This window comes from Gavia stellata, unplaced genomic scaffold, assembly GCF_030936135.1.
Source record: "Gavia stellata isolate bGavSte3 unplaced genomic scaffold, bGavSte3.hap2 HAP2_SCAFFOLD_44, whole genome shotgun sequence".
NCBI lineage: Eukaryota > Metazoa > Chordata > Aves > Gaviiformes > Gaviidae > Gavia > Gavia stellata.
In genome coordinates, this window is record NW_026777121.1 from 161,167 (window position 1) to 182,361 (window position 21,195).

The 21,195-nt window shown below is 45.3% G+C and overlaps 1 protein-coding gene across 1 annotated transcript; it reads right to left on the reverse strand.

Annotated features, from left to right (window-relative positions):
• Positions 1 to 650: 650 nt before the first annotated feature.
• Positions 651 to 4,734, reverse strand: LOC132321700 (acrosin-like; the record flags this gene model as incomplete). Its single annotated transcript, XM_059835145.1, is given in 6 exon segments — positions 651 to 689; positions 1,059 to 1,084; positions 2,950 to 3,112; positions 3,114 to 3,200; positions 4,054 to 4,199; positions 4,464 to 4,734. Coding segments are annotated over 6 exon segments (732 nt in total), but the record flags the coding sequence as incomplete, so codon positions are not given.
• Positions 4,735 to 21,195: the final 16,461 nt, after the last annotated feature.

A 21,195-nucleotide genomic window follows, 5' to 3' on the forward strand; every position in this document is an offset into this window, starting at 1 on the left:
GACTCTTGGGCGGTATCTGATACAGAGACATCCCCCTTCGGGCTCAATAGAAAAGTCTTTATAGCTAGACAATAGAAATCTACATACAGGTATCAGTATTTACAGACTTCTAAACTATCAGTACTTTTACAGAAATAGCATCCATAAAAACATTCCCATTTAAGTACAACTGCGGGCAGGACTACGCTTCAAGCACAGAGAACCACACAGAGCAAAGGGAAAGCACGTTGACCCACGACAGCTATCTCAGGATGGCTCAGGAGCGATATTACTCTGCAAGGGTCCACAACAACTAGAAACCTTGCTACTGGCCTCCCCACAGGGAACAAGTGTTCCACGCTTGCTTTTCCCAAATGCAAGATGCTACCACAAGTGCCAGCCATGACGCCGTCTTTACCAAGCAGAAAGGGGAATCCCTCCACCCTACTAAGTGAATTCCCCTTGGGAAGGCAGAGAGGAAGGAACCAAGGAGATTGCCCTTCAGGAATGCAATAAGCCTTGGACAGAACAGGCTGATCTAAGAACAGACAGGAATTTTTATGAAATACGTCAAGTGGAAGGTGGTTTGGCCTTGGCCTTTTCCCACTTGCTAGCAAGAAGTAATGCATTTCAAAGCAAAGGCTATTCTAGAATAACCTGAGGTGCTGCTGCTAAACGTCCCCATTTCGCGTGGCTGGGTGCAAGCGGACCTGTCAGACAGACAGACAGGAGCTGTCAGGTACCGGTACTTGGAGGATACGCATATAGGAAAAGCTAGGAGAAGGCAGAACAGGCTACACGTGGCTTTCAGTCGGGTCAAAGCATTCCGCACCATCACTAAGCACGAGTGGGAACACGAGCTACCGCTACACTAGCTTGTGAAATCTGGATTAGGTGTCAGCTAAACAAGGCATTCCTTTCTACCAGGTTTTGCTTCCATTCAACTTCTCACCTCCAGAATACTCTTTCTTTGCAACTCGTGTTTCTTACCATCAAGCTTGAAAGACATCTAAGAGCGGATCCCTGCCCTGTATCGCAGAGAAGCCGACTTGGTGACCAGTCTGCTCTAGTCTCCTCACCTTAGTTTCAAGCTTGTCAGAAGATCCTGCAAGAGACGAGCGGCATTACTACACTGTGATACAGAAGAACAATAACACAGAGCGACTCACTTCTGGGTTGCCAAACGTAACGGTTCTTTGAATTAGAGGTGGATTTTTCTTTTTTAAAAGTACAGATACTCCTGCGACAGCTCTTTAGAATACAATACATCATCAACTAGCTGTCCCTACCTGTATTTCCTTGTTGTTAGTTTAGACAAGATCTTTCAAAACTCAGAGAAAAAAAAGGAAGATGAAAAAAACCAAACCCCAAACCCTAAAAAAACTCTCAAAATCCCAAACTACAAGCCCAAAGAATCTGTTTCTTCAAGTCATAATAAAGTATTGAAACAAAATGTTATCTTACCTTCCAAAGTCCTACTACGAGTCCTGGATTCAGACTGAAGAGCTGGACAAGCTCATCAGCACCAACGGCTACACTACTTTCAGTCAGGTTAGCAAGATGGTATTCAGCAATTAAGGAACGTCGACGAGGTCTTTGAAAAGAAGAGACAGAATGTAGCAACAAGACTATGTCTCCTTATTTATGTAAAAGTTCAGCCCAATTTCATTTTTCACTCTGAAGTCTGACCAACAGCACATGATGGAAACAGTTTGGAAAGCATTCAGCATGCACAGCCATAAAATCACTTTTAAACAACTGCAGCATACGAGCAGGATCTCAACACCTAACAACTGAAATGCACAACGGTGAACAACATTTCACAAAGGTGAACAACAATTCTCTCTTTTCAGAGCTCTACTGCTAGGGGTTTTGTGTAAGCAGCATGTAGCCAATACTGTATGTATTAAAATGACACGTAAGACAGAGACAAGTGGAAAACTCCTTGACAGCAACCTAATACGTACATACCTCAAATACACACTTTTAATTTAAACATCTTTGCTCAGAATATAATGCCAAAAGAATATAGTACACACTTAAGTTACAAAACAACAGCTATCCCACATTGTGCTGTGGGCTATTTTTTTTATATGCATATACTTATATTGTACACGCAGCCAAACACCAAGTTCCCTACATTCACATACACACCTCTCCAACAGAAAAAAATAAACCTTAGTAACAGAGATCACCCCATTGTAGCCATCAACAGTTCCACTCTCAATGTCTCACATTAAATTCTCCTAGATTTACATGTTTGTTTCATGCTCATTTCGAGCTATGCCTTAGATTCAGCTTGCCAAGGCAGGACCTATCAGTCTGTATCTTGCATGCCAGTAGCTACATTAACCTATGAATTCATGTCAGAGCTTGCTGCATTATACCTATCTCTTGCTAAAAAGCCCGAGCAATGAAGAGAAGGACACAGGCTTTGGAAGAAATATTACAGAGAAGCTTTCTAAGAAACAGTTAACTTGTTAAGTCAAACCAAGGCCAGATAGCTCCTACAGACACATTATCAACCAGTTACACCAAAACCCCCTCAAAAATCCTCTATTAACACTCGCCCATTCTTGCTGGGAGCTCTGCTTTGGTTCTGAGAACCCTCCTCTCTGACCAGGCACGGTTTCAGCCCTTTTGAGTGGCTCTTTCCCTTTGTACCCTACTTGACTGCCTGCAGCCTCGTTTTGCAGGCGCCGGGCGTGGAAGTCCTTGCCTCGCACGGGAGACTGAATTGGACTGAAGCATGGTTAGCTGTGAAAATTGGCAAGTTTATTGGAAGAACTGAGTCAGCTTCAGCCCTTCAGCACTGCCAAGGAAATGGCGGTGGTACGCTGCCGGCTGCACTGGATCCTCTCCATCCTGCTGCTCAGGCCTTTGTCCCCCTTAGGAACTGCAGGAGCTCCTGCAGCAGTTTAAAGAATTGCACCAGCCTCTGGAGTGGAAATGGGCAGGGTGTAAATGTGCCCGATTGAGTTGGTATCGGTCTTGGCCTCTGAAAGGGGCTTGAGGTGAAGCCTGGCTGTGGCGTTGGAGTAGCCGTTACTGCTGGGCGCAGTCCCATCTGTGCCAGGATCCAGTCGTAAAAGTGCTGCGCGGAGGCGTAGACTCCGGGCCGTCTTGCTCTCGGCACAGCCTTTCCCCCAGCTGGTGACTCCAACGAGACAGAAGTAGTCTGCATCGTTATCTTTGCAGACGAGAGGACCACCGCTGTCACCCTGCAGCGGAGGAGAGAGGACAAAGGTGGTGTTGGGTGGCCTCTGTCAGCACTACGGCTGGCTCCTTCTCTCTCACAGCACCGGCCAGAGCTGTGCTCTGAGGCACAGAAAGGCCCCGCTCGGGTGCCGGGGCCTACAGGAGCTTGTGTGGGAGGGGGTCGTGGGCCTGTAAGGTAGGGCTCTGTGGAGGAATGGCTTAGTAACAAGGGACACGATCTGATTCCCATGAGCAACCCAGTCTCTGATGAGGGGAAAGGCTCAGAGGAAACCGTTAACTGTCCTTGAAAGCCTGTTCTGATAAGAGACAGCGGAATGGTAAACAAGAAGAAGGAGCTACATTCGCGAAGAGGAGAGGTAAGAGCACTGTACCAATCTCACTCGCCGCCTTGGCGCGTGAACAGAGGCTGTAAGCCAATCAGACAACTGTTGCGGACGCGTGTTCTTGGCATCTGTCTATATATACTCTGTAAGCTTGAATAAAGGGGAGAACGACTATACTCATATTGAGATTCCATCGTTACTCCGGGTCCGTCTCCCACTCCAACAGGGCTCTCTCTCATCTCTGCACAGCGATCCTGCGTGTGTGGAACGCACATGCTCCAGGCTTGGGATGTGGAGCTGCGTGCTGCCAAGAGCACTGGATGGGCTTTGTGGGCAGAGTCGCAGGCCTCTGGGGCAAGGGGGGCACTGGGCAAGGAGCTGCAGGTGGGGAAGGGGAGGTCAGCCCCAGCAGCGGTGGGGACCCAGCGGTGGGAGGGTGACTTGCCAGGCAAAGCACGTGCTGGGGTCTGCGTGGGACGGTTGTGAGAGGGCTGCCTGTGCTGCTGGGGCTTGACTCGTAGCACGCTCCTACCTGGCAGGTGTCGATGCCACCCTGCGCATAGCCAGCACGCAGGTTGTGGGTGTGGATGGCCCCTCTGTACCACCCGCTGCTGTTACAGAGGTTGACATCAATGAGGCGGACCTTGGCCTCCTGCAGGACATCAGTTGATCCTCCAGCTGCGAGCACAGAAAGGAATTAACACCAGGCAGCTCGTTGCCATTTCTCCTCCCCTGTCTGGGTGAAGCCCTTCCCTAGGGCTTGGCTTTGCACCTTGAAGGCACTGTACCGGTGGTCCCCTTGTGCCTCCCTTTGGGGAATGGCTCAGGCCCATCTCTCTAGAGGCATGCGGCCCCGCAGCCTGACTCTGGCTTTCGCCTCTGCTCTCAGGAAGGCCAACCCGTCTCCCCTGCGTGCCAAGCTTGCGCTCAGGACACGAGTACTTTTTGGGAACTCACATCTTGCAGTCGTGGAACCCCAGCCGCTGGCGTAGCAGGCTGTCAGCTCCGACACTCTCAGCGAGGCGTCGGGCACACAGGCAAGCTGGATGGAGTAGCTGCACTGCACAGGCTGGTCCGGTTCCAGCAGGGCGATGTTGTTCCTCTGCGTGATGTTACTGTAGTGCTCGTGAACCAGTAGCCGCTTGATATTGCGCACTTGGGCCTCAGGGCCCAGCTGAGGCAACCGGGTGGCCCCGATCACCACGCGCCACATGGTGATGTGCCTGGAAGGCAGAGGGAGAGAGGGGTCAGAGGGAGCGGAGCCATGTGCTGCAGCAGCCCTGCAGTTGCCTGTCTTCTGCTTCATAATGGAAAGGGGAAAGCAGCGCTACGGAGGGCGTGACTGCCATAAAGGGCTCCTATAAAAAAAATGGTGAACCACTGCAAACAAGCCCAAGGGTGAAGCGCTCCAAAAGCCCCCCAGCGTGGAGCGCTCCCAAAATAATACCAAACACTGCAGGGATCCCCCACACACAAAAAAAAGAATGGTACAGGATTCCCCCAAAAAGGTAATGGTGACAAGCTCCCAAAAGCCACAATGGTGAGGCACTCCTGCGGGGCTGCACTCCAGAAATCCTAGGTATTGTAATGTTCCAAAAAACAGCAAAACCATAAAGAGCTCCCAAAAAGCAAGATCGTGAAGCCCTCCAGCAAGCCCCAGGGTGCTAAGTTCCAAAAAAGTACCAGGCTGCAGAGCTCCAAACAAGGCCCAGGATGCCCGACTCCCGAAAATACCAAACGCACACTGCAGAATCTCCCCCCAGAAAAACCCCAAATGGTGCAGGGACGCCTTCCAAAACACCACCAAACGGTGCAGGACTCCCCCCAAAAAACACCCAACAGTGAAGGACTCCCGCAAAAAAACACCCAAAGGTGCAGGACTCCCCCCCAAAAATTAACGGTGAACGGCTCCCAAAAATCCAAATGGTGCTGCACTCCCCCGGAGCAGTGACATGAAGGCCTCAAAAAATCCCGCGTTTTGTAATATTCCAAAACATAGCAAAACCATGAAGGCCTCCAAAACACACAATGGTGAAGCCCTCCAAACAAGCCCCAGGGTGCAGAGCTCAAAAAAAGTGCCGGGTTGGAGACTCCCAAACACCCCAAATGATGCAGGACTCCCTGAAAAACATGCAAATGGTGCAGGAGTCCCCCCCAAAAAAACCCTAAATGGTGCAAGACTTACCAGGAAAACAAAAAAGAAACGGTTTGCCCTCCTCTGGGGTGGAACAGTGAAGCACTCCAAGAATTCCCCGTTTTGTAATATTCCCCAAAATAGCAAAGCCATAAAGGGCTCCAAAAAACAAAATGGTGAACCACTGAAAACATGCCTGTCACGTTACAAGGACTGAGCAATTTGGCAGAAAATAAACCCCCGTGCGTTCCAGCTTGTCCTCAGATATCAGAGGGGCTGGGGGCGGCTAGGCTTAGATTCTGGGTGGTGCCCATTTCCTGTATTACAAGTCCGATCGTGTTCTATATAAACATATATACACACACAGTCATATATAGATAGATAGATATAATCTTAACGATTACGGATGCACTTGTAACTCCATACACTTTCAGTCTAGCCACGTTGCATGAACTAGCACGGCCACCCTTAAGGAATTTAACTGCGTTCAATGAGAACTCTTACTGCCCACAAAGGTGGTACAGATAGTTTGAATATGAGTAATACAGCCTGGCTACAAGCGCGCTAGATCACAAAACACGTGGTATAGCCAAGTGTTAGTATGCGAAAGATAGCCACCTACAAGCGCATTAAATCACAAAACAACTCTACAGAGGTTGCCAAATCTCCCGGGGGGGGACACACTTGGTATAGCCAAGTGTCCAAATCTTACTCAGAGGCATCCCTCTGGGGGGGAAGAGAGGTTCAGCCCGTCGACTGATCCCAGATGTCAGAGCAGGTCTGCGATGGTATCTTCCCTAACATCCCTCCTCTCTTAAGCTTAAGCACCAGGGTGGAGCGCTCCCAAAACAATACCAAACACTGCAGGAGTCCCACCAAAAAAAAGATGCAGGAATCCCCCAAAAAGGTAACGGTGACCAGCTCCCAAAACCCAAAATGGTGAGGCACTCCTGCGGGGCAGCAGGCTGAGGCACTCCAGAAACCCCGGCTTTTGTAATGTTCCAAAAACCAGCAAAGCCCTAAAGGGCTCCAGAAAACAAAACAGTGAACCCTTCAAACAAGCCCCATGGTGCAGAGTCCCAAAAAAGTACCGGGCTGGAGAGCTTCAAAACAGACCCAGGGTGCAGGACTCCACAAAATACACCAAACAGTTCAGAAACTGCCCCCAAAGGGTGCAGGAGTCCCCCAGAAAAACACCAAACGGTGCAGGACTCCCCCAGAAAGATAAGTGAATGATTCCCAAAAAACAAATCGTCAGGCACTCCTGCCGGGTGGCGCGGTGAGGCACTCCAAACATCCCGGGTTTTGTAATATTCCAAAACATAGCAAAACCATAGAAGGCTCCAAAACCCAAAATGGTAAAGTCCTCCAAACAAGCCTCAGGGGGCAGAGCTCCAAAAAGGACCGGCTTGGAGAGCTCCAAAAAAGCCCCAGGCTGCAGGACTCCCAAAAAACCCACCAAACTGTGCAGAATTTCCCCCAAAATAACCTTAAAATGGTACACTACTCCCTCCAAAAAAACACCAAACGCTGCAAGACTCCTCCAGAAAATACTAACTGGGAATGGCTCTGAAAAACCAAATGGCGAGGCACTCCTCCAGGGCGGCGTTGTGAAGGCCTTCAGAAATCTTGGGTCCTGCAATATTCCAAAAAATAACAAAACCGCAAAAGGCCGCCGAAAAACAAAACTGTGAAGCACTCCAAACAAGCCCCAGGGTGCAGAGCCCCCAGACACACAGAGGGTGCAGGACTCCCCAAAAGAATACCAAATGGTGAACAGCTCCCAAAACACCAAATGGGGATGCACTCCTCCGGGGCAGCGCAGGGAGGTGAAGCACTCCAAAAAATCCCGGGTTTGGTAAAATTTCAAAAAATAGCAAAACTGTAAAGGGCTCCCCCCAAAACAAATAAAATGGTGAAGCCCTTGAAAAAAGCCCCAGTGTGCAGGGCTCCCCCCTAAAAAAAACCCAAATTGTGAAGGACTCCCAAAAGCCCCAAACTGTGAAGGACGCCCAAAAAAACAAATGGTGATGCAGTCCTCCAGGACGGCGCGGTGAAGCACTCCAAAAAATGCCAGGTCTCCTACTATTCCATAGAATAGCAAAACTGTAAAGGGTTCCCAAAATACAAAATGGTGAAGCCCTCCAAACAAGCCACAGGGTGCAGAGCTCCAAAAAACCACCGGGTTGGACTGCTCCCAAAAAGCCCCAGGGTGGAGAGCTCCAAACACCACTACGAGGGAGGACTCTGAAAAAGCCCGGGATGGAGCACTCTTAAAAAGCACCGGGGTTAAGCGCTCCAAAATATCCAACTGGTGAAGCAAACCAAAAAAGCCCCGCAAAGAGGGCTCCCAAAAAGCCAACAACTCTACAATGCTCCTGCCAATCTCCTAAAGACAGTCATTCCTAGCAAGTCCTGTCAAAGTCCTTGAATGCATCCCAATTCTTCATCTCCTAGGGGTTCCTGGGAAATTCCTCATTTCTCCCTCCTTTTGCTGTGCCAGAGAGCCACGCTACACATTTCCACAACGGAAAGGCTGCCTGCGCAGAGCCAGACTGCACCTGAGGGGGACACAAATGCCACACCTCTTCCCAGACCCCTGCTATTTACTGCACAGGGATTAGTCCATTCTGTGGCCAACTGCTCTTCATGCTTCCTAGAGAGCTTTCACCCTTCACAGGTGGCACCTCCACAGGGGCACAACCCACTTCTCTGCCTTTGAGGAAACCCGCAACCCACAGGCGGCCCTTTCTCGCTGAGATACAAGGTGGCCCCCAAAACATTCCCCTCAGCCCCTTCAAATGACCACCTGCAGAGCTCCCAGTTCACCTGGGAGCCACCTCTCTGCTCCTCTGGTCACTCTCACCTCGCCCTCGCTGTTCACCTGCTACCCAAGCAGCACAAAGTCCACGTCCGTGGCAATGCAGAAGGCTCAGCCGAGCTCCCCAGGCTGAAGCTAGAAGACATGCAGACAGCAGAGCCTCGGCGGATGGACAAAAGGGTTGGGACTATGTCCCTGCTTGCCATCTATAGCTTGACTAGAACTTGACAGTATGTTACCTGCCTACACTCAGAAGAGTCTGGCTCGACAGACTCTGTCGCCTACCTCGACATCGAATACCAACCATCTGCGTACACGCAACATACCTGCAACAAGGGGAAGCTTTTCTGTTGCTATACAGACTACATACTGTCTTCCTCACCACTGCGCATGGACAGGCAAAGCCAGGCTTGCTTTCTCAGCATGTATCAGGCTATACTCTGCCTATCAGAAAAGAGACAGGGAGGCTTTTCTCTCCAGATACAGACTGTATTTTGTCTGTAGATAGACTGTATGCAGGCAAAGCATGTCTAGTCATAGACTAGATACTGCCAAGGCAGGGCTTTTTGGTCTGCTTATACAGTGTACGCCGGCCGTATAGAGGACAGAAACCAACAGAAGGGTGAGGTGGGGCGATAGCTTTCTCTCACCGTACAGACTGTAAAAATGGCTGTACGGAGAATACACATGGAGAGCACCGCACTCCACTGCCCTGTCAGGACACAGACCGTATGCCGGTTACGGAGCAGAGACGGGCCAGGTGAGGCAGGGCTTGCCCACCCACCCGCACATGAAATCTGGGGAGGCTGGGGGTGGAGGGGGAGCGTCTCTGTACATCAGGCACGCTCTGCCTACAGAAGCACACAAACAGGGGAGGTGAGGCTTTTCTCTTTGCAGAGCAAACACTCGGTGCACACCGGTAGTAAGTACGGGTGCTCAGGGCCATGCTGCTCCAGGGAGGCTGATGAAGCTCATCAGGCCCTCATCCCCACAACATCCAGGGGGAAGAGCCCCTCACCCTGGCAGGGCTGTCCTCAGGAAGGCTCAAGTAGGAGCAAACACATCCTGCTGCTTAGCACCATCGGGCTGGTGGCACAGTCAGGACTTCGGCTCCTATGACCACAGGACCCTTCTTTGAGGAGCACAAGGAATAAGGACTGCTGGCCCAGGGACAGGGCTTCCTTGACTGAGCAGGCAAGAGAGTCTCTGCTAGCATATGCTTTGCCCAGCAATACCTCAGCGCAAAAGGCAGAGCTGACAGCCTTGACGAAGGCGTTAGAACTGAGCGAAGGAAAGAGAGTAAACATTTGGACTGACTCAAAGGATGCTTTTGGTGTAGTACGTGTCCATGGGATATTATGGAAAGAAAGAGGACTATTATCCTCTCAAAGGGGCAAACATCAAATACAAAGAGGAAATACTGGAATTGTTCCAAGCAGTCCAGAGACCGATCAAAGCGGCAATCGTGCACTGTAAAGCACATCAATCAGGAAACAGGAAAGAAGCTACAGGGAACAATTAGCTGATAGAACAGCTAAAGGAATAGCACAAAGGAATGCCTTACAAATGGCATTAATTCCTACAAAGAACATTACATTACCAAAAGAGAAACCTCAATATTCGGAGGAAGATGAGAAACTAGGGAAGTTATTAGACGCAAAAAGGAATTTAGCAGGATGGTGGGTCACAGTTCAGGGACAGGTAGTAATTCCCCCACTTCCGATGAGAGAAATATTACAAACAAAACATAAAGAGTGCCATTGGGGTCCAGAAGCATTAGTCACCTTTTTAAAGAGATATGTGGTGTCTCTAAGAATGTTAGAAGTGGCTCAAATGATTTCTGCCAAGTGTGAGATTTGTTTGCGAAACAATCCGGTGGTAAAGAGAAGACTTCCAATGGGAACCTTGAAATCGGGAGTACAACCTGGAGATTATTGGCAACTTGATTTTTCAAAATTACCCAGACAAAAAGGGTATCGATACATTCTGGTGGGGGTTGATACTTTTACAGAATGGCCTCAAGCTTTTCCTTGTCAGACCAATCAAGCAAAGAAAATCATTAAATGGTTGTTACAAAAAATAATTCCAAGATTTGGAGCACCTATTGGAATATCTTCTGATAGAGGCCCACATTTTGTTGCAGATGTAGTACAAAATCTTAGCAAAGTTCTGGGAATTACCTGAAATTTACGTACCCCCTGGAGGCCTCAATCGAGTGGAAAAGCAGAAAGAATGAATCAGACATTAAAAAGGCAAATTAGCAAAATACATCGGGAGACAAATTGGCTACTACAACTAGTGAACTGGCTAAATTGCAACAGCCTTTGCAATCTTCCCTATTGGCTTTAGAAACTAATCAGTGGCTGTTGTCAAACATAGTACCAAAATGGGAAAAGGTGAATGGAGACGACCATGAAATGATTGTAGATGGACTCGGGTGGTCCAAGATAACCTATCTTTGGCTCCCAGTTGTATCCAGGCTCAACTGTGGGCGCAATCAGTAGCTGCTTCAATCATAAGAGAGGGTGAAGAAGGCACTCTCCCCACCAAGATTCGAAAAATAATCTGCGAGAGTGCCACTAATTTAGAGAAAAAACTCCAGTCCTGGTGGAATTTGGTAAACTTTACCTACAATCCCGTCACAAGTACAGCCACAACTTTTGTATGAACTATGCACAATGCTTCAATATATTCGACTTACCCTGTTATTGCATTAGGATTGAATCACAATGGAACCATACTCTATCCATTTGAGCACAGAATATGAGCCCAAAAAGTGGGACAGAAATGACAAACTCTAGATTTTGAACAACAAGGGTTGTTGTACGAGAACAACAAGGGTTCATCTGTGAAGGTAATGCAATCACAGGTCGGGATATCTGTTTAGATACTGAACAAAATGTTTGCCATTTTGAGACTCGCCCTGACGAAAACCCTGAAACACTGCTTATATATATATATTGGTAAGGGCTGTGTATGTTTGAGAACAGCTTGTGATTTTATATCCGTAGATGATGTAGTTATAGATACTAGGAATCACTCAGATTTTTGCGTTTGTAATGTCACTGAAATCATGGGACATGATTTTTTTTTCTTATTTGACTCCAGTCACACCTCACCAGCTCTTGCAATCTAATTATACATCAATTCAGGAACTGTTGCCTACACCCATTGGATTGAATCTCACTTTAGTGAAACAATTGCTACAACACCAGGATTTAATCAAAATTTTGAAAAAGGTCAAGGAAAATGGACAAAGAACTTTAATAACTCTTCATCACAACGTAGAAGAAATACACCGTGTTTTAGGGAGGGTGGAAAAGGATGCGGAACATAAATGGCGGGACACTCTTTTCGGGTGGTCACCTACTGCTACAGGCATCCTAAATAAGTTATGCCACCCTATCGTTGTTCTCCTGATATTGATTTTTAATCAGTCTTGTTTTATCAAGAATATATTATAAACTGGAGGATGATGAATCGATTAACTCGTTTGGCATCTATACTTGATGCACATAATCTACTTAACTGATTAAAATCAAACTATTGAAATCATTTTCAAAACTTTCAAAGGGGGGAATTGTTGTAAATACTCTGATTTTTAAAAAAATAATCACAATATGATCATATAGAAAGGTTAAATTTGATTAATAAATAAAATAAATAAAATAATAAAATACAAATGCATAAGTTAGGATTCTTAAGTTAGAAACAATAACCATAGGAACCTCACCAGGGAGTCGCTGTTCTGTACTAAGGAACCAACAGTGACGAGATGGAACGATGAAGAATCGAATAGAAAAGTCTTGTTTGAGTCCTGTGACAATGTGACCTGATATGCACCAGTGATGCGGCTTGGAAAATTCCTTACCTTTCCCATCTTGATTCGAATATCAAGAATGCCAATCAATAAATATTAATAGAAATAACCATTGATTAATTTAAGTACGGATAGTGATAGAATAGTATAATCCAGAGAGCGATTACTAAAAAATTAAATTATATAGTCTGTATGAAGGTAACTAGGTACGATTTAGCTGTGATTTGATCATAAACTAACCGTTGAACAATGTAGCATTGCGAATAGGTAGAATTGGCTTGTCAAGAGAATGATAAGCTGTAGGCCTGGTCAGTAAACCAAGGAAAACTTAAGAAGATTCCAAGAATGGAATTTTGCAACCAAGCTGAGCATGCGCAAAGACGGGGTTCAACTAGAGGACACCATGAGGAAGACTATGGACGACCACCAGAGGACCTTAGACGACCACCTGCGTACCTGAAGGCGCATGCGTCACGAGCATTTACATAGACTGACGAGTTCTCAGAAACTCTATGAATATGTTAACTGTTTCTTGGAAATATGATGAATATGTATCCTTTGATTGTACACAACTTCTGTAGCAGAGAAACTAAACACGCACACTAGGTGGTGCAATCCCCTGTGCGTCCAGCGCTGCACTAAAGAAGTGCCTGCTCACCTACATACACTGTGTAGATGAGTTTTTATATTACAGATTTGTATCAGTTATCACAAAAAACCAAGCATACTTAACTGCTTCATCCATCAAAATACATTCAAGAAGCTTGGGCCAAATCCCATCCACTCCACAGAACCAGAAACCTATAGATGCCAACAAATGCTGATATGACTACCCGCTTCACAAGTCAATTCCTTCTATGTCTGACTATACACGTTCGGTTCCATTTTTTGGAGAGAAAGTACTGTTAGGTGGCACACATACTGAATTCCCTTCCCAAACAAACATTTGGCTCGCGGTATTTGAGAGCTCCCAGCTCGCCTGATTCCTCTTTTTCACAGGAGGCATTACTTGTCTGTACCATGGGAGTTGCTTCCTCCAGGGTGTATCTGAAAGGGAGCACTCTAGCAGGTCTGCAGGCATATCTAAACTATACAGGGAGTCACGCTGCCAAGAAACCAAAACCAGTTTTAGAACCAATAAAGCCACCATCAGCTATCTAGTTTTCAGAACATGAACAAGTGCCATGGTACAGCCCTAGGCTGATTGCATCTGGTCCACACATTTCTGCATGGCTCACACTAACAAAGGAGCTTTGTGTTCCCACAGGATGGTATGCAAGATTTGTTGAGAACACTGCCTACCTTCACACTGTAAAAGCAGATACAAAAATAGGTTCAGCTCTTCTGCTGGTTTCCCTTTGCCTCTTTTTAAGCTGATGCAGTTCCTGATTTTTAATCAGCACCGCTGTTACCGCACGCTCTGTATATTGCAGATTCACGCTGCGCTCTCCCCCCAGACAGAGGTAGTCTTTGCTGTGAAAAACTGTAGCACAGCCCTCAGTTTTCACCTTTGGATAGAGCCACTCTTGAAAGCAACAAAGGGTTCTTGTACAGAAAGAACATTTTTGAAACAGGTGAAAGAAAGGCAAGGAAAAAAAGAAAAGAAAAAAGACTTCCGCGTCTCTTGAACAGAGTTCAAATCAAGAACAGGGTAGAAAATCCGCCCAATAAACAGCGATAAGGAATAATATTAGAATAAGATTTTTGCAACAAGTCACAAAAACTTATTTCTATCATTAGAAGACATCATTATACCTATGCCCAGTTTCAGCTAAGCCAACTTACAAGGCAGGTTGCATTGTTACAACTTCTAGTTCGCAATAAAAGACTATCCGATGTGTCTTTTCTACCCTCTTTTTTTCTTCAATCTTGCAGTTAGATAGAAGACACTAGAAACAGTGCTTGACCATTTCCCTTATAGTGAAGCAGTAACTGCAAGTAAAGGTCACATTTTATTTACTAGAACCAGAACTTCACTCCAGCATCTCTTCAACAAGTGTTGTTGACTCTAAAGCTTAGGAACATACAGGAAACAGGCTAATCAAAACACTTACTTAGGTAATAGCTGTCCAAGATGCTGTGACAACAGACAGTCTTTCACCTTAGTGAGTATTTCTATCTTTTCCTCAAGTTTATAACAGTTTTACATTAAACTAACAAATTCTAGCAACAGAGAGAGGCATCGATTTAGGAAATAGCTCTTGCAAAACTTTTTTTTTTGGTTATTTTGTGCATAGTGCAAACAACGTTAATTTCAAGAAATGGTTGAAATTTGGATTACGTAAGCAATACCTACTGAGTAACTACTTCACTGTATAGTACAAAAAAGATTAAATCCCTTCTTGACATTCTAGCTGGACTTCCCAGATGACTCACTGTAAAAAAAATAACATGCTTCCTTAAAAAGGGACTGATGAGAGATACTCGAGAAATGTTGGAAAACTTTCTATATTGGCATTTCCTCTATCAAAGGCTGGACAGCATGAGCAATAAGTTACGCACTGGATGCTAAAAATCTTAACTGCCACTTTGTCAAGGGCAAGACTCTGCTGTCCTTTGTTTCACTGCACACCTTTGACAAGTGATTGACTCCATTTTCTCTGTACCTTCCTACTGGCTATTGCTATCTGCAACTAGGATCTTCCATGAGCTCTCTCTTCTTAAGGCTGAAGAAACCCGGTCTCTCCTCATACATCGTGTGCTCCCAAACCATCTTGGTGGCCCTCCGTCGGACTCGCTCCACTACATCAACCTCTCTCGTTTTGGGGAGCCCAAAACTGGGCGCAAGCTGGCTCACTGGACACAGCACTCCAAACGCTGTCTCACAAGTACCACTAGAGCTGAAGGATCACTTTCCCAGACCTGCTGGCTACACTCTTGCTAGCACAGCCCAGGATGCAGTGTGCCTTTTTTTGCCTCAAGAATACATTGCTGACTCATGTTCAATTCTTGGCTACCTGAATCCCAAAATCTTTTTCTGTAAGTTACACAAAAGCATTCAGACAATAATTCTCCACTGAAACACAACATCAATCTGTGTTTTCAGCTTTCGGCAAGCTTTTCTTTCAACACATTTTTCATTAAGGAGATGAAACGTGGCCAGCACAACCACAAGTTTGGGGGGTTTTTTTAGGGTTGGGGAGGTGGAACAAGACGACAGGGAGTGTTTTAAAGTATTTGGAAGGAAAGGAAAAATAGCATCTTCAGCCCTTTCAAATGTACAAGATACAATCCTAGATCATCCCGCCTCCATCATACTGATCATCCCTCCCAAAACAAAGGATCGTTCACATGGAGTAGTTCACCTCTGCTCCAGCAGCAAACACACTCATCACTAAGTGACAACACTTCTCCTTCCTCTCTCTCTCTCTCTCTCTCGCACTTGGGTTCCACCAGTTACAATCAGACAACCAGCTAGATTCTGCCCAAGAATTAAGATCTTTCCCTTCCACTCCTACGGAAACTTTTCAATTCAGTTTAGCAAGCAAAATGCCCACAAAAGGCACTGCATGACATCTATCAGATGGCTGCCCTGTCAGGAAAACCTAACCATTCTGAAAGCCCTCATCTTGTAATCATTCTCCTTAATGCCAGGAAAACACTTTACCTCCTCACCTTCAAATCAGAAAGGGATCAAAGGGGCATTTTAAAAAAGTGTAATTAAGACTAAAAACATTCAACAACAGCTTGACAGCTCTGAACATTCACCCCAAAAAACTGAATTATGCGACTTGTCCCATATTGTTACCTGTAATTTCGTATCCATATGCAGCCAGCTGTCCAGCCATATATGCACCATCTGAATGACTGTGAGAACATCCCCATGTACGAATCCACATTTTCTGAGCACCAGGAATAACGCTGTTAAGGAAAAATTAACGAAGAAGTTAAAAGATGAACAAGCTTCCCCATCAGGCCCACTGAACAGACTCAATTAATTGTAGTTCTTCAACTATAAAATAAGCAACACAAACAGTAACAACTCCAAAACAGGCAGGGAAAAACATTATAATTATGCGAGTTTAGTGGAGCGGGTAATAGATCTGGCTGGGATAGAGTTAACTTTCTCCACAGCAACCCGTATGATGCTGTGTTGTGTATTTATGACTCAAACAGTGGTGATAACACACCTGTGGTTTAGCTATTGTGGAACAGTGCTTGCACAGCATCAAAACCTCCTGTTGCCCACCGTGCTCCACCCCGCCACAAGCAGGCTGGAGATGGACAAGAGGCTGGGAGGGAACATGGACAGAATAGCTGACCCAAACTGACCAAAAGGATAATCCACACCAGATGACATCATGCTCAGCAATAAAAACTGGTAGTTTGGTCTTCCCAAACTAACCATTGTTCTGAGACTGATTGGGCATCAGTCTGCTTGTGGGAGGTGGTGAGCAATTGCTTTTGCATCCCTTGAAGTTTATCCTTACTCTTGCCTTCACTTAAACTGCCTTTACCTCAACCCACAAGTTTTCTCGCTTTTGCTCTTCCAGTTAGCTCCCTCAGCCTACTGAGAGGAGGGCTGAGCAAGTGGCTGGGTGGCTGCTCAGTTGTTGGCCAGGGTCAAGCCACCACAAGTGGCAAGAAAAGAGTTTTAGAACGGAGAATGTACAAGAGCTGTAGGATAAGAAGAGATTCAGTACGCTGCAGTTGTATTTTAAAAAAACAAACCAAACAACTCACTTTCTGAAAATTATCATTTAACAAGGGACCTTCAAGTGACTGCACTGAAATGAGGCCACCAGCAAACAAACTGTTAGAGCTAAACTGCGGCCTTTTGATATTACGGCACCCATTGACTGTAGTTCCCTCCATACAAGGCATCTTTATAAATTCTTAACTTAAGCCTGCCACCAGCCACACTAACGTCTGAAAGCTCATATCCCAACCTTTCTGGGCTACAGAAGCAGCATGGCAGATGTGCACCATGGAGCTGGCACACACAATGGTTTAAGAACCAACAAAAAATTCTGCAAGAAGCTCTCACTGAAACTCCTGGGATAAATGTGCCAATGAGCTAAAGATGCCAGTACAAGAACAACAGACATCCTGCAACACCATCCTTTGCCCTGCCCACATTTTTTTTTTTCCTCCCCCACGCTTCTTTTTTTAAAGCTACTTCCCCTAGCTAGAAAACACAAATTGTTGATGGCACATTAATGATCATTAGACGTGTGCAACACGTGTTGCACATATACAATGTATTTAGCATTCCTACTGTCTAAACAACGTACATTCAATGTGCATTCTTGGGTCAAAAACACTAAAATACAGCCTGTTAAATAACATACAGTATTCTCCTGAATACTTAGGAGAATGGAGTGCTAGTGTCAAGTACGTATAGGCCACCGGTTCAGCTGTACACACACTCCTGGCAGAATGGGCCTTCACATAAAGGTGGACTGTTATGCTTATAAAAATCTCTTTTGAACACTAATGAGAAACCAAAATCGAATTTCCTGCACATTCTAGACATACTTTATTTCCATCTTTATAATGCAGGGAAATTTCATCCACCAGCTCAAAATTAAGGGGGGGCAGGGGGAGGAGGAGCAGGGGGTGGCACCAACCAAAATCCAGATCTCTGAAATGCAGTAGAAACTAGAATCGATAACTGAGTTCATTTATACTTTGATCAATTCCACTGCAGCAGAAAGTTGATTCGGCTCCCAGGGGAATCACAAGAAGGAAAAACACAAAAGATACGTTCCATAGTTATTGCATACGATTTCCACTGAAATAAAACAGTAAGTTCAAAAGAAGTCTCACTGTATCACTTGCAGGAGGATGTACAAACAACAAGTACAGCCTTTGGAAATCCCAGGTTCCAGAAACCAGCTGGAAAGACTGAAGCAAGGAAGATGTACCCTTGGTGGAAGAGGGGCAGGTCAGGGAATACTTCAGCAAACTGGACATACCTAAGTCCCTGGGCCCTGATGGGATGCACCCACAAGAGAGAGATGGACATACTGGAGACAGTCCAACAAAGGGCCATGAAGATGGTTAAGGGACTGGAGCATCTCTCCTAAGAGGAGAGGCTGAGAGAGCTGGCACTGTTCAGCCTGCAAGAGAAAGGCTCGGGGGAAGCTCATCAATGGATATTAAATACCTGAAGGGAGGGTCCAAAGAGGACAGACACAGGCTCTTTTCAGCGGTGCCCAGTGACAGGCCAGGAGGCAACGGGCACAAACTGAAACACAGGGTCCCTCTGAACATCACGAAACACTTTTTGACTGTGAGGCTGACTGAGCGCTGGCACAGGTTGCCCAAGGAGGTGGTGGAATCTCCCTCTTTAGAGCTATTCAAAAACTAGCTAGGCACGGTCCTGGCCACCTGGCTGTAGGTGGCCCTGCTGAAGCAGGGGGTTTGGAGAAGATGACCTCCAGAGGTCCCCTCCAGCCTCAATCCTTTCGTGATTCTCAGAATTTTATTCTTATTTCTCATTCCAGATGGCACAAGGCTACTCCAGGACTGCATTTTGAAGAGCTCAGCTTCTATTTAGGTAATTAAGGCGAAGCAGACAATTTTTCAGAAATGTTTTACACATACAAGCTGAAGTAACAGGAACCATTTTTCCAGTCTGATTACTCCATTAATCAATATCTCAGTCATAACTGATTTCTAGAGAAAGTTTGTCTAGGGCAAGAAATCTGCCCAGGATTTATTGTTCATTATCACTACATTTTATCAACACTATTTTACTCATTTTTATCTTGTATTCAAATTTTACACTATGAGACAATGAGAACTTCCACCTTATTTTTAGAAGCTGACAGTGCACACAAGATACGAGCAAAGCAACAAGATAGGGTTGATGGAAGAATTTACCTGTCACTTGGGGGATCATCGTCTGCCTGAGTATTTTTTTGTGAATTGCGTTTTCGCACTTTTGGAAAAACATTCTTTCTTACAAACTGCCGATCACGTGGCTTCAAGTCTTCTGCTGACACAGTGTCTTCAATAGCTTCAAGCACTGGTTCACAGGCAGCAGGCATCTTCAAGAAGCATTAGAGAAGACTGGTATTAGCAAGCATTTGAATACAAAGCCAAGGCCTAGTATCTACTGCATATGTTCTCATAAAGAAAAGTCAGATGTATTTCTACATATACCTGCGACAGATCATATAGATGAGGGAAGGTGAGCACATAAAAACAATCAACTACCCAGAGATATTTCCTGAGGCCCTCTTCCCCCGAGATCTCAAACACAGCCAGGGAGAAAGCCACAAACCAGAGAGAGTTTTTTAATTTTTTTTTTAATAATCTGTACCTTGCCATCTTCTAACTCAAAAACCCTGCAGCTCCTCTGACGTGACATATCCAAGATACAAGTATTCTTAACCATGTCAGGCAGCACAGTGGAATACTGAGTTCATGTTATGCGATAGATATGCTTCCACTCACATCACAGAAGAATGAAAGACACAGCATTCAAGCGCCTCCTTCAGAGGTTGTTCTGGCTCTTTTATTTGTGTGCTGAAAACAGGTGCACAGTATTTCAATGTCTTCATAGTCCTTTTGAAAAGAAACCAAACTATTCCTAGAATTCCCGATCCCACAGGACTTTCATCTGAATTACTTCATCCATTAGGACAGCAAAAGAAAAATTCCTGTCCTCAGGTACAAGGTGTTAAACAACTACACCTAGCTAACATCAAATAGCCAATTACCATCTGGCTCATATAATACACGAGAAAATCATTACAATCTATTTATATTTTCCACAAGAAAATAAATATACACGCATCTATAGCTCCCAGCAGATCTCAAGATCCAGATCAGTTGTCAGGAAAGGAAAAAAAAGTTATTTACTAAAGGAGCCTGTGAAAAACAAAACAAAGCTATGCATTAATTACACGCCTCACACTGTGCTGTGTGTAATTCTTCATCAGAATAATGTCTGATTTAGCATTGGAAACTTGGTTTTGTACATGTCTCAACAGTTTACTAAGGAAATCACACAGGGGCATTTCACACAGTTTACAGGGAAAACACAACACTTTCCTAACTGGCAGTGAAGAACAAAAGAAACAAGGCTTTCATTTCTTTAAAACCAGATTTCAGGAACAGAAATCTCAGGCTACTGGCAACACCTCAAAGTATTTTGTACACAACTGAATTACTCAAGGACATAAGAAGTTAAACACCTGTGCATTTTCCCCCGGTGTGAGTCCTTCAGTCCATCTTGCAAAGTACACTTCAAAATCAAACTTCATATAACTTTTATAACATTTAACTTAAAAAGGAATATGATGATGTCACAAAGAGGATGCATCTGACAAAGATATAGAAGCGTTTAGCATTCTTCTAGATCAAAAATCCCAGGATCGCTAAAAATGCCACAAAGGATGAACAAAAATAAAAAGCTGTGGAAAGTCTAGCAATAAAGAATACTGGGGGGGGTGGGTGAGGCGACATCTCTTACACCACTTTATACTGTTGTAAATATTCTGATTTTTTACATCAAAATATGATTATATACTTTATACCACTAACAGTATGTACAAATAGGTAAAGTTATCTACTCAATACAGGGAAGGAAAAAAGGTTTTGATTTGTTGTTTTTTCTCTCTTCCAGAAAAATACCTGCTATAATGGAGCAGCTGCAAAACAAAGCAGCTTAGTTTATTTCCGTGGCCCCCAAAAGAACGAATACAGCCAAAAGAAAAGTCATACCTTCTGAAGCAAGGTCTAAATCCTCTTGGAGAATAATCCTGGGGAAAAAAAAGAACACAAAGCCATGGCAGGAACGAGCAGAACTAGCGGACAGAGAACCATGAGTTCGTGTTCTTGTCCAACAAGCATTCATGCCCCCTTTGCAGAAACGCGTTTCTTGCTCACTCTGACCTCCTTCAGACCGGGTACACACGCTGACTCGCTGACGGCACCCGACCCCCGG